The 15,107-nt window shown below is 34.6% G+C and overlaps 2 protein-coding genes across 4 annotated transcripts; one reads left to right on the top strand and one right to left on the bottom strand.

Annotated features, from left to right (window-relative positions):
* Positions 1 to 3,225: 3,225 nt before the first annotated feature.
* On the top strand, positions 3,226 to 6,689 carry LOC102595002 (uncharacterized). Its single transcript, XM_006350548.2, has 2 exons — positions 3,226 to 3,789; positions 6,346 to 6,689. Exons 1-2 carry the CDS (start codon positions 3,404 to 3,406, stop codon positions 6,449 to 6,451), a joined length of 492 nt encoding a protein of 163 aa, XP_006350610.1. The 5' UTR covers positions 3,226 to 3,403; the 3' UTR covers positions 6,452 to 6,689.
* Positions 6,690 to 7,334: 645 nt separating this feature from the next.
* LOC102594457 (ABC transporter C family member 10-like) lies at positions 7,335 to 13,455 on the bottom strand. Of its 3 annotated transcripts, none has more exons than XM_006350547.2 (11): positions 13,393 to 13,455; positions 10,969 to 13,000; positions 10,485 to 10,805; positions 10,317 to 10,403; positions 9,558 to 10,145; positions 9,301 to 9,465; positions 8,910 to 9,204; positions 8,614 to 8,828; positions 8,166 to 8,535; positions 7,852 to 8,091; positions 7,335 to 7,759 (listed from the first exon to the last, which is right to left on the bottom strand). In XM_006350547.2, exons 2-11 carry the CDS (start codon positions 12,973 to 12,975, stop codon positions 7,647 to 7,649), a joined length of 4,401 nt encoding a protein of 1,466 aa, XP_006350609.1. In that variant the 5' UTR covers positions 12,976 to 13,000; positions 13,393 to 13,455; the 3' UTR covers positions 7,335 to 7,646. The 3 variants fall into 3 exon arrangements, with proteins under 3 accessions (XP_006350609.1, XP_015165636.1, XP_006350608.1); XM_015310150.1 differs by lacking the exon at positions 13,393 to 13,455 and adding an exon at positions 13,164 to 13,346; XM_006350546.2 differs by lacking the exon at positions 13,393 to 13,455 and having other exon boundaries at positions 10,969 to 13,142.
* Between the last annotated feature and the right edge of the window lie 1,652 nt (positions 13,456 to 15,107).

Here is a 15,107-nt window from a genome sequence, read left to right as displayed (position 1 = left end):
TTGTTTACTTTCAGTATTAGATAGTTCATTAGGATGTTGTGGGCCTGTCTAGACATCCATCTCAGTTATTAGAGGCTCATAGATAGACAGTCAATTGGTCATTTGTCTTTACTTTGTTATTGACTTATGTTCAGAGTTGAGTTGCCATTTTGGCTAAGTTAAATGTTTATTTTTAAAATATTATGAGTTCAATTTGAGCAGTTCAGTTTATTTTTTTAAAGTACATTTATAGTGTTTGATCATTATAAATATGCATATAGTCTTCCGTTGAGTAAGTAAGCCAAGCCAAGGGTTCGCTTGGGGCCAGCAATGGTTGAGTGCCGGCCACGTCTAGGATGTAGGCTCGGGGCGTGACAAAAGTAGTCCAGCCAAAATTTCCACGTGGGACAATGACACGACGGCAGCACTAGATGGGGCAGAGGCTGGAGCAGAGATTGGGAGCAATATTTGAGGCATGACTAAACTAATTGAGGCAGCAACAATGAGGGTGACACAAGCAATCTTCTTCATCTCCATATTTATTTATTTTTTTAAAAAATAAATAATTATTATTTATTTGAAATTTGTGTTTGATTTTTTTATTTTTTTTTGCTTTGGTGAATTAAATGTGGTTGAGAAGAGGGTTATATATAATATGTCTGCGTATAATTTCAACCACATTTGAATATTTATGGCTAGAGTGATTTTAGGGTAATTGTTAGAAAATCATCTGTTTGATTTTAAGGGTTCTCAATTTTCTTTTTCTTTTTCTTCTTCTAAGATTTAGCATTTTCTTGTTGGTTTTGGTTTGTCATGTTTGTTTTTTTTGGAAAAATTACTAAAATACACGTCTTATGTTTCCCTTATTTCCAATATCCCCTTCTATTTCTAAAAACCTCTAAAATCCCTTATTTCTTTAGGGCCCGTTTGGCCATGCGATATGAAATCATGATATGGTATCATGATATGGAATCATGAGATGAAATTGAAGGTTTGTTTGGACATGCGATATGGATTTTTTGTGTTGTATATTTTCTCATAAACATAAAAATCCCATAAGTTGTAAAACTATTAAAATAGCCCCAATTGTTTATTCAATCTGATCAAATAAACAAAAAATTATAAAAGCACATAATAAATTATTACAAAGTTATTTGTTTCCACTTAAGTAATTGTTTCATCTAACTTTAATTTAATAAAAAAAATTGAACATAAATTTTAGTGTACTAGTCTTTAATATAATCCTCCCACATAGTACGGACAATTTCTCACGTTGAACTTGCATTTCTCGATCATGTGACCGAGAAGACGAACCAACATTGTTACTTTGAGCCATTTGTTGGTCAATATCCTCCGCAACTATATCTTCATGATCATAGACCATAAATATTTCATCACTACTTTGGTATTCTCGCAAATAATTATGTAATACTGCACAAGCTATAACATTTTTCACTTGTGTATCAATATCATAATGGTTCATGCCTTGTTTCAGTATTCTAAATCTATTCTTCCAAGCTCCAAAAGTCCGTTCAATCACATTGCGTAGAGATGAATGCCTATAATTAAATAGTTCCTTTGGCATTTTGAGGCTCTCTTTCACTTCCTCGGTAATCTTGCAAAGGATAGCGTAGTCCTTTGTATGGAGCTGAAAATCCTTTTGTGTTCCGAAAATCAGCATCAACAACATAATATTTATCTACCAAAAAATATTTTATAAAGAATTACTAAAAGCATATGTTACTTAAATGAGACAGCTTTGTGTAAATAAATAATATTTATTCTAAGGATGTAATTTAAAATTACCATGTGGCGGAAATGGAAATTATGACGTTGGTTTAACAAGTGTTGTTCAAGATTTTATGGTTGAGTATAAATAATTATGCATTTAAGCCTATCCAACCTAACTTTCATATCAATTTATTAGAGTAAATGAAGAAAAGATCTTTCACTCTATGTTCAAATAGACCTCCATGTTCAAATAGATATAACTATAGCTGTAATAAATACAAAACGGTAGAAATAATAAATTAAGTGTTGTAGTAAATGAACAGAACAAATTTATTATTTAACAATCGATTGGTGTGAGTTAAAGTGACTATATGTTGGTGAGAATAATAAATTTTAAAAAGTAATGATGTGATTATAAATTTTATTTACATATGAAATAAATGGTTAGTAGATATAAACTCGTGGATCAGTTTTTGTATTAAAATATCTCAAATAATAATATGGAATTCCCATATAATTCCATATCATGATTTTTGGAGAATATGAAATTACATCTCATGATATGGAATCATGAGATAGAATCAATATAAAATTGCATGTCCAAACGCTGATTCAATTTCACGATACCATATCGTGATATGGTATCGCATGGCCAAATGCCTACTTAGTTTGTTACTAGTAGTATTTGATAACCCTTTCTACTTAAATGTCCTATCTGGTTAAATTTATTTTATTTTTTCAAAAGTGCTTATTTTTTAAATGTGAGAAGTTTTTACCAGATTTTTGGAAGAAAATATGTGTTTATGTAAAGAAGCATAAACCTGCTTTTCATAAGTTTTTAAAAGATAGTCTTTTTTCTTAAAAATACTTTTTAGAAAAATACACTAAAATATACTTTTAAAAAATTTGATCAATCCTTAATTACTGTTCAAAAGTATTTTTGAAAGAATTTATTAGTCAGACATAAGCTATTTCTCATCAAAAATATTTTTTTATAAAAAAATTCAAATAACAAAAATCATTAAGTTCATGACTTTTGACTCATAAGCTTATCAAAATCGATTAAGTTCATGACTTTTGACTCATAAGCTTATCAAAATCGATTAAGTTCATGACTTTTGACTCATAAGCTTATCAAAATCGATTAAGTTCATGACTTTTGACTCATAAGCTTATCAAAATCGATTAAGTTCATGACTTTTGACTCATAAGCTTATCAAAATCGATTAAGTTCATGACTTTTGACTCATAAGCTTATCAAAATCGATTAAGTTCATGACTTTTGACTCATAAGCTTATCAAAATCGATTAAGTTCATGACTTTTGACTCATAAGCTTATCAAAATCGATTAAGTTCATGACTTTTGACTCATAAGCTTATCAAAATCGATTAAGTTCATGACTTTTGACTCATAAGCTTATCAAAATCGATTAAGAAAGAATAGCCAACATATAAATTGATACATAAGTTGTAATTGATATAGCAATTGAAATTTGGTTAGGTAAGTTCTTTTTTTTTCTTTTCGAAATTTGTATTCGAAATGTAACTTATAAAATTAGATGGTCGAGTTCAGGGTAAAAAGCAAAAATACGACGCCGTTGATATCCTATCTTCTTCTTCGGGATCGTTGTTTGGGGTCTGAAAGGTGAAAACACCAAATCCGAAGCAGAGCACTGGAACACCTGAATACAAATGTCGACAATTTCGGCAACATTTTTTAGATCATTATTCTCTATAGCTTCTCCGCCACCTTCTACTATTTCAAGATTCTTTCTTCCAACTCCTTTACTTTTACCCAAATTCCGTTCATGCCCAAATCCTCTTACTTCTTCGTCAAGGAAAACGGTGGCATGTACCAATTCTTCAGAAGAAGCAGAAGTCACTCAGACACTGGATGAATGGCTTCAGAAACTACCCGATAAGACGAAGCCTTTGTACTCTCATAGTTTGCCCTGTATAGAAGCCTGGTTGAGGAGTTTGGGGTTTTATCAGAGTAGAGATGATAGAGCTCTTTGGTTTGTTGAAAACCCAGATTGGCAGGCTCAATTGTCACTGGATATCACTGAACTTCATATAAGGTTAGTTTTAATTTATTGATAGCCCCATTTTCATGAACCTTTATGATAAAGATCATGTTTTTAGTATGTCTGTTTCGTTATATTTAGCTGCTCTTCGCATGTGCCTGTTCACGGTTATGCAGGGTAACCCGTGCATATCGAGAACTTTAGTGCACCGGACTGCCTATGTGTGTTATGGAATGAAAGGGTCTAATGTGAGTAGTGGCAGAACCAAGATTTTCCCAAAGAATTCAAAATATAAAAAAGTAAACATACCAAGAAGCTAAGGGTTCAATATCTATTAGATATACATACAAAATAATTGTAACCTTGTATATATAGTGTAGTTCGGATGAACCCCTTCTGGTTCCCTAGCTCTGCCGGGAGATGAATGCGAATGGAGGTTCATCTAGCTGACCCCAGTTAAGGTTTAGTTAATTGAGTAATTGATACTGAAGTTTTGTGATTTTTGGAGTACTGCGACAAGAAACAGATTATGGTGAAATTCAGGATTGAGGTTAACTTGAAAAAGCACCACTTATTGATAGGTTTTGGGTCTTATTCGATGGGGTCAGTTGCTTTCTTAACCATTGTCACGTTCTGTATATGATTATAATTGGAGATTGAAGTGGTTAAGCCTGCATAGATTTGGTTTAACCAAGAAGGGTTTGCTTGTTTGATTAGTGTCAAGAAAATCCATACAGGTTATACTGTTTGAACTGCATTCTGTTGTTAAAGGATAATTTACAGAGAATCAGGTTACATTTGGCGGCAACATTAAGTTTTCACGACTTTGTTGGACCTAGTGGGTGGGGAATTCTTTTACTGGCTATAACAATCAAATACCGGAGTTCTTATTGTAACAATGTTTAACTTTGTGAAGTTAAGATCCTATGTAGTTAGCATGTTCCCTGCCCCTTTTTCTTGATTTTGTGTTTTCATGATGTTCATGATAAGAAGTTTGGCACCCAAGGGTGTGGCGTAACAACCACTGAAGTGGGTGAAAACCATGGGAGACTAGGGTTCAAATCCAAGTAGAAATTTATCCCCAACTTACTCGGTACTTGTGTTGATGGAAGATAGCAGGTACCCAGTGAAATCGTGGAGGTGCACAACCTAACCATACACCACTGTTAACAAAGAAAATGATAAGAGCATTTGGAGAGGTTGATTGGTTATTGTCTACGTTTCTGGGTTTAGAAACATAAATTTAAGTTTTGATTGGTATCTATTGTTGTGTATTGTACCTTTCTTCTGGTGAGAGGAATTAATATATTTGTTGATGCTATATTGATTAAAAGTGTGATTGCATCTTAGAAAGGAAAATTCATGATTGCAGCCTTTAGTCAAGTCTGGTGGATATCTTGTTTCATGAAAGAAAAGGTCCGGCGGATGTCTCTTTGGTGGCTGATGGACAGAATAGTGAAGTTTGATTTTTAGGTTTCGGAACTATTTGCCAGTGTCTCTACTTATAAGTTAAACTTCTAAGGGCGACCTAGTAGTCAATGAAGTAGGTTGAGAATCATGAGCTCTCATGTTCAAATTCCAGCAGTGGCAAAAACACTTGGTGATTTCTTCCCTTTATCCAAGCCAAGAGTTAGCCGATCTCTATATTGGTGCAATGTAACAAGTACCCCGTGAAATTAGTCGAGGTGCGCGCAAGTTAGCCTAGACACTACTGTTATTAGAAAAGAAAGAATATAGAAAGACTTGCATTATATAGGGTACCCAGATTGATACTTGATTCACAAGTTTTGAAATTGAGGTCTCAAGGTTCAATGGAACAATTTGCACACTATTCTGTTGATTTTGTACTTGATATCTTTTTCTTTTTGTAGGTTTGGATTCTAATTCTCCTTCTAAGCAATTTATTTATCAAAATCATCAGCATTCAAATTCATGCATAGAGAAATTTTGATACTCGGTCATGCTTGATATGAAAAACCTGCTTAAAGTATAGTAGCCGTGAACATGAGCATATGATGCATAAATATCTTTTTAATTATTGTCTCTTGCTTTTTCCTATTGGATGTATTGTAGGATTTGTTTAATTTACTGAAAACTTCTTAGCACTTAATGATATTATATTTACCATTGTGGGTATGATGCAAAAGAAGCCACCAGAAGTCCATGTGTTTTCTTTCTTAAAAGTAAAACTGAACAAGTTAGCAGCATAATGACTAGCATTGTCAGGGCTTGAGAAAGCAATGTTTATCGGGAAACCCATTGTCGGGGATTGAAAATGCATGGAGCATGGGTAATTATAGATATTATTGGATGTATGTGTTTACTTGTAGAAGAGCTTGGGCCTTCAAAATGTTTCAACCTTTAGAGAGGGAAAACTCTCTTTCGATGCAGACCATAGTTCTCGAGAAATTTTGAAGAATTGTATTACTTCTAGTTCTCCTGACAATGTCATACTACAATCAATAATTACTAGATCATAGTCATACTAAATTCTTTGATAAACAATTTGTGATTGCTCTGTAGTGGTAATTTTATTGCAATATTCAAATAATATTTCACCGACAGTTTGAACTTTGATCTAATACAAGCTTAATGTTTCTTGAAATACAGGTATCTGAAGAGAGGACCTGGAAATCTTGAAAAAGATGTAGATAGAAGATTTAGCTATGCACTGAGTAGGGAAGATATTGAAAATGCCATACTTGGAGGTCCATAAGGACAAACATTTTATGCGTGTATGTTAGGTAGCCATAACACTGTTCCATCTCAATTCCAAGCAACTCTAATGAGTAAAGTTTCCCAAAAACTCATATAGATACACATACAGTGGGATCTGAATTCTTTTTAGGAAGGGGTTATGTAGAGATATATTGTGGGTTGGATCAAGCTTATGTTTCATAATGATTTATGGGAAACATTGTTTACTTTCATAAATTACGTGGCTGATGCTCATCCATTTCTATTGCTGTTTTTTCGTTCAGTGTAAAAATTGATAAGAACGGGTTTTAGACTAGTTTTCATACTATTGTTAGAAAACTATTCATATTATCAGAATTCTGTGGTTCTTTCCTTGTTGTTATAGCTTGTTATTACTTGGTTAACTGGCCACTAAATCCTGTAGGAATATCTAGAGAAGTCAGGCAGTGATCCTGCTTGTGTCTGCGGTGAACAGCATTGTTACAGAAAACCAAAGAACATTTTCTTTTGGGAAATGCTGAGAGATTTTCCATTGTCGTTGATATAATGCAGCACATATGTTTTCTGATGCTTCCCTGAAGTTCTACTACCAAGTTTAGACAATCATATGCAGACTCTTGTTCAATCTTCCTTTTTTGGCACTCATTTAAATTTGTTGACAAATAACTGGTTCTATATTGGGTGTAGTACAGATCAGGTTGTAATCCAAGATATTGGATTTGCCTCCAGTTGAGGAGAAAGAGAGCCTTTAGCACAGAACTTGAAACTATCTCATCACCTATTATTGCTAGTTCCATCGCGATGAATCTACTTTCTTTCATTATTTGTTAAACTGCAACTCTGGACTATGGAGTTGCTTGTTTCATCCTTAATGGCGATGGAGAATTGCTACAGCTTATCAGTTGACAATAACACCGCAAGTGTGGTTTGAGTAAAAACTTAATTTATACTGTTGGAAGATAGACATCTGTAAGCATACATCCGATGAAAAATGGTACAAAATCAAGAAGACCGACACATAAGGTACAGTTCACACTAGCTACCTACCGAGCTATCCAAATTGCACAATAGAATTTGGAACTCTAGTTCTTTAACAGTCAATATCGCGCTCAGCTCTGCCCTAATGGTGCCTTGTTCGGGCATCCAAAACAGTTGCAACTACACAGGGCAATGTGTGTTTGGCCAAAAAAGATGTTGCAAATCCACAGTTGGCTTCAATGAGATTCAGCCGAGTCATAGTGAGACCAATACTCCTTTACAAGCTGCCCGAATAGTGAATTTTCTTGCTTCATCAGCTTCATTGGTTCATCATACTCCACTAGTTTCCCTACAGTATTCACAACCAAAGTTGAAGTCATTTTACAGTTAAAACAAAACTCTTAATATATGCGCGTTTAAAACTAAATAAACAGCTCTTACCATCACTAATGGCCAGAACCATTGTACAATCCATTACTGTGGGTATCCTATGAGCTACTGTAATAACAGTACTGTTAGCAAATTCTGTCCTGATAGTTTTCTGCAATATCATATCAGTAGCATTGTCAATTGATGCAGTTGCTTCGTCAAGCACCAAAATCTTAGCTTTCCTCAAAAGAGCACGTCCCAAACAGAACAGTTGTCTTTGTCCCATGCTCCAGTTAGATCCATCTTCCACAACTGCAATGACACTAACATCGCTAACAGAACCCAAACTGGATAAAACAATCAGACGCATTCTTAGAAAAACTTACCCAATGAGTCGAGCCCCTTTTCTTTTTCCTCAACTGGCTCTTTTAGCTGACACTTTCCAAGTACCTCCCATATTTCCTCATCAGTATGCTGACATAAGGGATCCAAGTTGTATCTTACTGTTCCATTGAAGAGTGTAGGGTCTTGAGGTATAATCCCAAAACGGGACCTTAAATCATGAAGACCAATTTTAGAAATGTCAATTCCATCTACCAAAATCCTTCCACTTGTTGGCTCCACTAATCGAAATAATGCACCAATGAGTGTAGTCTTGCCACTGCCAGTCCGGCCAACAATACCAATTTTATGGCCTCCTTCAAATGTACAACTGACCCCCCTAAGAACAAGCGGGGAATCTTCCCTATATCTGATCTGTTTTGGGAAGAACACTGATCAGTATGATGAACGTTCCGAATACAAGAAAATTAGGGTGGTGAGACCAAGTTTTACCTGCAAATCTTGAATTTCAACTTTACCCCTTGTTGGCCAATTAACTGGTGGACGGTTCTCTTTAACAATCTCAGGAGCTTCACTTGGGATGTGCATATACTGGTTAAGTCTTTCTACAGAAATTATGTAATTTGCGAGTGTGCACTGGTTTTGAATGGAAAAAACAAGAGACATGTTTAAGGAAAGACCATAGGACAAAGCCATCCCAATAAATCCTGCAAAAGTTTAATAAACATTAGGCGAAAAATTAAGAAACAATCATCTAGTTTCAAGAGTAATATTGGTTGATGGCATACCTGAGCTGAAAGTTCCAGGAGGAAGCAAAACCATGCAGAGTGCCGAAGATGCAAGAACAGTTGCACTAATAGTTTCCAGTCGTTGAATCAACCACTCGTTTGCTGCAAAATTGTGGAAGAAAGGACTGGCATTTATATCAATAAGCTCAAAAGTCTTCGCGAAAAACCTATCTTCCTCTTTGAATGCCCTTATAGTGACAGCTCCAGCAATAGATTCAGAAAGATGGTTAGCCACAAATGATTTGGTAGTACCATTTATCCGCATCAACTCTTTGGCTGATGCATAGTAGTATTTCTGCCAAGAGTAAGAGAAGAAGTTTGAAGTTTTGTTTATCAGTTACTGCTGTCACATAAGAGAATAGTGCTGCAAAATAAAATAGACAACTCTAACCTGCAACCGAATGGCCAAATAAACCATTGGGATGGAGATAGCCAGAACTTGCCAAGTCACAACAGCTAGCACTATAAGATTTGAATAGAAGTTTGTGGTAGCTCCAAAAGCGAAAACCAAGTTAAATGGAATATCAAGATCAACTATACTCAAATCTGATGAGACCTGCATCCACAAGTTTGGGGTAGCAAAAATGGTTAGGTCCATAATATCAGTATGATAGCTTGTTTTTAGAGGTTCATGTTTGAGATATTTACCCGGCTTAATATCCTCCCCAAAGGTGTAGAGTCATAAAATGACATAGGAGCACGAAAAAGAGAATTTAATAGCTCCGAGAACAAGGACTTTGATGATTGCAAACCTAAGAAAACCGTTGATAGGGATCTAGAGAGCAAAAACAGCGTTGAAACAACTCCAATTACCAAGTAAACTGTAATCAGTCTCAGAGTGCTAACATGGGGATTATCAACATTTGCAGCCATCCAGGAGTTCTGAGTTATCTGACCAATCACAAATGTTACGTGCGAGAGCATAGCAATGGCAAAGAACAAGTACCCTTTGTTCTGATTTAGATATTGAACATAAGGCGTAAATCCAGTGTCTCCGACTTCTCTCTCCTCTTGCTTAATCAACTGATCACCTCCAGGGGCTACAGATGTTTTACTAGTATCAGTCTTACGAATTTCTCTTGTATTTGATTCCCCCCTTGATGAAGAATTAACCTCTGCAACCCTTTCTGAACCAGCGGTCTCTTTGTGTGCATCAACCAAGTCCTGGAATTCTTTGCTTGAGGCCAATAACTGATGATAAGGAGCTGCATTTAAAATTTCTCCATCTGACATTAACTGTGAATAAAAGTAGACACATGTAAGGCAAACCATTCAGCTTCAAGGATTTCTGCGACATTTACAGAAAATATATCAGGAGTTCGAGAGTTTACTTCCTTTTTCTCCTTTAAAAAATAAAACATCCATAAGAAATCATATTGACAACAGAGTTTATCAAGAAAAACTAACCAGAACCATATCAAAAGCAGGAAGAAAATCAACTTGGTGGGTCACAAGTAAGACAGTCTTCCCTGAGAGAGCTTCCATGACGTATTCCTGCAGAAGATCATTTCAGATTTGAACTAGCAAACAATAAGAAATGACATGAAACACAATAATATGAATAACATTTCTCACATTGAATAAGCTACTAGCAGTATGGGCATCTACAGCACTGAACGGATCATCCAACAGATATATATCAGCACTCTGATACAGTGCACGAGCAAGCTGAATGCGCTGCTTTTGACCACCACTAAGATTAACTCCTCTTTCACCTATTTCAGTGAGATCACCATATGGTAGCAACTCAAGGTCTTTTAGCAGTGAACATTTTTCCAAAGTTTGCTGGTATCTCTGGCTATCCAGTGGAGAACCAAACAAAATATTTTCTCGTATTGACCCCGTCTGAATCCATGCTGACTGAGAGACATAGGCAACTGTTCCAAAAACTTTAACCTGCAGAACACAGAATCTGTAATCAGTTAGGAATATGGACATATTTCCACACCTATGCATATAGTGAAGTGAAATTGTGAATGCGCCTATGATAAAAACTTCAAAAACCTACTTGTCATTTCCTACGTAGCAAAGAAAACAGTAAGTAATGAATACAACTTACAGTTCCTTGAATACTTGGAACCTCTCCAAGAATTGCTGCCAGAAGAGTTGACTTTCCTGAGCCCACCTCCCCACATATAGCAATCTTCTCACCGGGTCTAACCTCCAAATTAATGTTTCTAAGAGTAGGTCGAGGTGGATTCTCTTCCCATGAGAGATTAGCTGATTTCATAAGTATGGCATGATCTGTACATCCAAAGTTGTGCTTCTGCCTAACATTTGCATTTTCCAGCTCGGGGGCCTCAAGGAACTTGACGATCCTTGCAAAGGAAACCTTGGCTTGAATCACCACACCAATAACGTCAGGAATGGTTCTTATTGGATCCTGAACCAGACGTAAAGTTGCTACAAAGGTGAAAACGTTACTTGCGTATAGTGGAACACCTAGAAAATAACAAGCCCCAAATGTTGCAGCAGAGACCAAAACAGGTGATGACCAGAAAAGGAAACTATTATATGCCTTCCGCAACTGAACAGCTGATAACCATTTCTCTTCTACTTTCCTCAAATTCTCAATGACACTCTTAAAATGAGTTTCCCATGCATATAGTTTCAGTACTTTCATATTAACAAGAGCCTCTGAGATAGCTTTCAGCCGATCATCTTGTGCAACCATTAGCTTGGACTGGAACCTATGTTGCAACTTTGCAAGCGGAGTATTGCACAGCACAGTGATTACAATCACTACCAAGGATGCAATAGTTGCGAGTCCAACTGCACGAAAGAGAATGATAAGTGCAAAGCAGAGCTGGACACTCGTTGTCCATGTCTGATGCATCCAAAAAGGAAACTCTCCAATTCGATATGCATCCACAGTTACATAGTTCATGATCTCACCACTAGAATGCATCAGCTTAGCAGCATTGGATAATCTTATTTGCTTCTTATAAATGGCTGCTGTAAGTAAAGACCTTACTTTCAGACCGATAAGTCTGCACCTGAAGTACCATTGCCTTTGTGACAAGGATTCCAAGTTCTTTGATATAAAAAGCAGAATAACCAATAAAAATCCTTCATTTTTAAAAGCAGCATCTCCTTCAGCAACCTTAATGAATGCATTAAGAAGTAAAGGACCAGCAGACAGCGTAGTTACTTTCAGTAGCGCGAAGAGTCCTGACACAATTAGCTCCTTCCGATGACACAACACAATTGTCTTCAAAATGGACGGCTGGGAAGAGGGATCTACTTGCTTCTGTTTGTTCAGTAGCTCCAAAAACATCAAGTAACATGATTCAGCACGATCAGACTCGCGCAATTCAGGTATGTCTTCATCCTCAAGTGTTTTCTGTTTCCCCTTCTTCATCAGTGGATTCATCCACCAAAACGACATTACATTAAGAGCCCCAGCCTTGGCAAAAGGAGTGACTAAGCCAACAGAATCACTTTTACTAATTCCATTGGCACCACCATTTAACGGAGCATAAAGACCATTTCGATCTATCTCTTCATCATGCTGCAGCCCCTTATAGGTGCATAACAACACTAAACATGCTCCTACAAAGTACAAAACATCTAAACCTATCTTGACCGTTACCTCTTTATCAAGAACAACCGCGACAAGTGACATACCAGCAAAAATTCCAGCAAAGACAAAAACAAGAATTGACAAAATCCTTAAAGGGGTTCTTGAAATATGTTTTCCCCTAAGACTTACAGTTAAACTTACTGATAACCATGTAACCCCATGAAACAAAGTCACTAACCACCAATGAAGTGGTAATGTGCTACGCGAATTCTTGAGCTGTTCTTCAAACATCCAAATGAACATGGACACATACAGTATCCCCAAGAAACCATTAAAAATAGCACAAGTCAACTGCAAACATGAGAACCTAGAAAAACTAGGAACATTGGTGTATTTTAAAGATATTGTGAATATCAAGAACAACATAAGTATAACATCACAACAAATTATGAATGCATGATTAATACATGATGATGGTTGTGCCACGGACATCCAATCAAAATTATACGGTTTTCCACAAAATACAGCCCAAATGTCCTCCATCTCCTTCTACCAATCTCTTTAAACCCTGGAAATGAAATTCCAATACCAAAGATTCAAACTTTAATTTGTATTCAATCGAAACAGATAAAAAAAAAAAGTCATAATCAAGAATTATTATAAGCCACAACTTCAGAATCAATAATTGAAAAGAGTAGTAGCCCAAAAGGTGAAAAAGGAAATTAATGTACCTTTATATTATTACAACATAAAAGTGATCACAATTCACAAATAAAGATGAAAGAAGACAAAAAATTAAAACTGGAAACTTGAACGGTTCCAAGAGAACAGGGAGCGGTTTTCTCAAGGCTATACTATATAGTTTAATTATACATTGTATGTATAATATTATGAGAAAGACAATCTGACATGCCGTGAGATCCAAATAAATGCATTTATGATTTAAGAAAGATTAAGTACCTACGTAGACCGTGATGGAGTTGACAATAGAGGCGATGCTGTTAAGTCTTTGAATATATATAGTGTTAGTGTTACTATGTGATGTGCTGCAATTGTATAGCGTCAGTGCTCACGTCTCTCTAACAAAGTTTTCTGTCCTTTTTCATTTATAGAGCCGTATAACATTTCACATGCCTTTTCATTATGGCTTGTGTTTTGGGAGAAAGATGGATTCAGGATTTAATTTCGGTTCAGTTTAATCATTTAAAATTTTAGTATGATTTTTTATTATATATTTAGTTATGAGCTTTATATTAATTACTTTTATTATTATTTTAGTAAATTTGTTATTATATTTTTTTATTTTTAAGAAAAAAATAATCAATTAAATATAATTTTTTTTTACTTCACGTCAAACACATCCCCAAGGAATATGCAGTTTAACATATTTCCATGAGTACGTCCAATTATAGAAGGATTTTAACTTATATTCCAAATCACCTATGATTATAATGAAATATCCAATTATGAAATGATAATAACTTATTATACTCCCATTAAGAAGACTCTTAGGATCCGTTTGGCGATGCAATATGAAATCATGACATGAAATGATGATATGAAATCATAATATGAAATTATGAGATGAAATTAAAGTTTTGTTTGGACATGTGATTTGGAGTTTTTGTGTCGTATATTTTCTCATAAACATAAGAATTTCATAAGTTGTAAAACTATTAAAATAGTCCCAATTATTTATTTAATCTTACCAAATAAATAATTTTTTACAAAATCACATACTAATAAATTATTGCAAAGTCGTCGTGGCCAGTCTTGTTCACTCAATATAGATGAAAAACTATTTTTTTAGCACACATTAAAGTAATAGTAATAAATTTGGGTGATAAATTTATTTGATAAAAAATAATGAATTTGATGAATATAAATGATAAAGTAGGAATTGATTTAGAGTAATAATAAATTTTATGTTGGTGAGAATAATAAATTTTTAAAAGTTATAATATGATTATAAATTTTATTTAGATATAAAATAAATGACCGGTAGATATAAATGTAGGGATGTTTTAACGAAATATAAATTTGTGGGTCAATTTTTGTATTTGAAAAATCCCAAATCAGGATATGAAATTCTCAATTTATGATTTTCGGAGAATTGAGATTTCATCTCATGATTTCGTGAAATCACATGTCCAAATGCAGATGATTTCATCTCATGATATGATATTGCATGGCCAAAGGCCTACTTAGAATTTATGTTGTTAAATATGTCAAATCATATATATGAAAAAATAAGATTTTTGAAACTTCTAATTTTAAATTTGTCTTAATATTTATGTTACTATGAAAACTTTTTATTATAGTATAAAATGAAAAAAGAAAATAAACTTATTTTTTAAATATAAATATATGCCCTATTTCTTTAACGAATCAATAAATAAATAATACTAAATAAAGTGGAATGAAGGGAATCAATCTTACTAATTTATTTGATCGACTACAAATTTATCATAATGTTTAAATAACCTCTCTTTGAAAAAAAAAAACTTTTTTCATCCCCAAAAAACTTTAAATCTTTTAATTTTTTATTGAATTATATATGTTGCTCGACAAGTCAAGATTGTATATATTTTACGTACGTAAGTGGTTGAGTGGCAAAGCTCACATTAATTTTAGATCCACATATTTCGTGATAGAGATTGATCACATATCAATAT

Source organism: Solanum tuberosum, unplaced genomic scaffold (assembly GCF_000226075.1).
Source record: "Solanum tuberosum cultivar DM 1-3 516 R44 unplaced genomic scaffold, SolTub_3.0 scf00126, whole genome shotgun sequence".
NCBI classification, from domain to species: Eukaryota; Viridiplantae; Streptophyta; class Magnoliopsida; order Solanales; family Solanaceae; genus Solanum; species Solanum tuberosum.
Note: the sequence above shows the minus strand (reverse complement) of the source record. Positions and strands in the feature narration are given on the sequence as shown.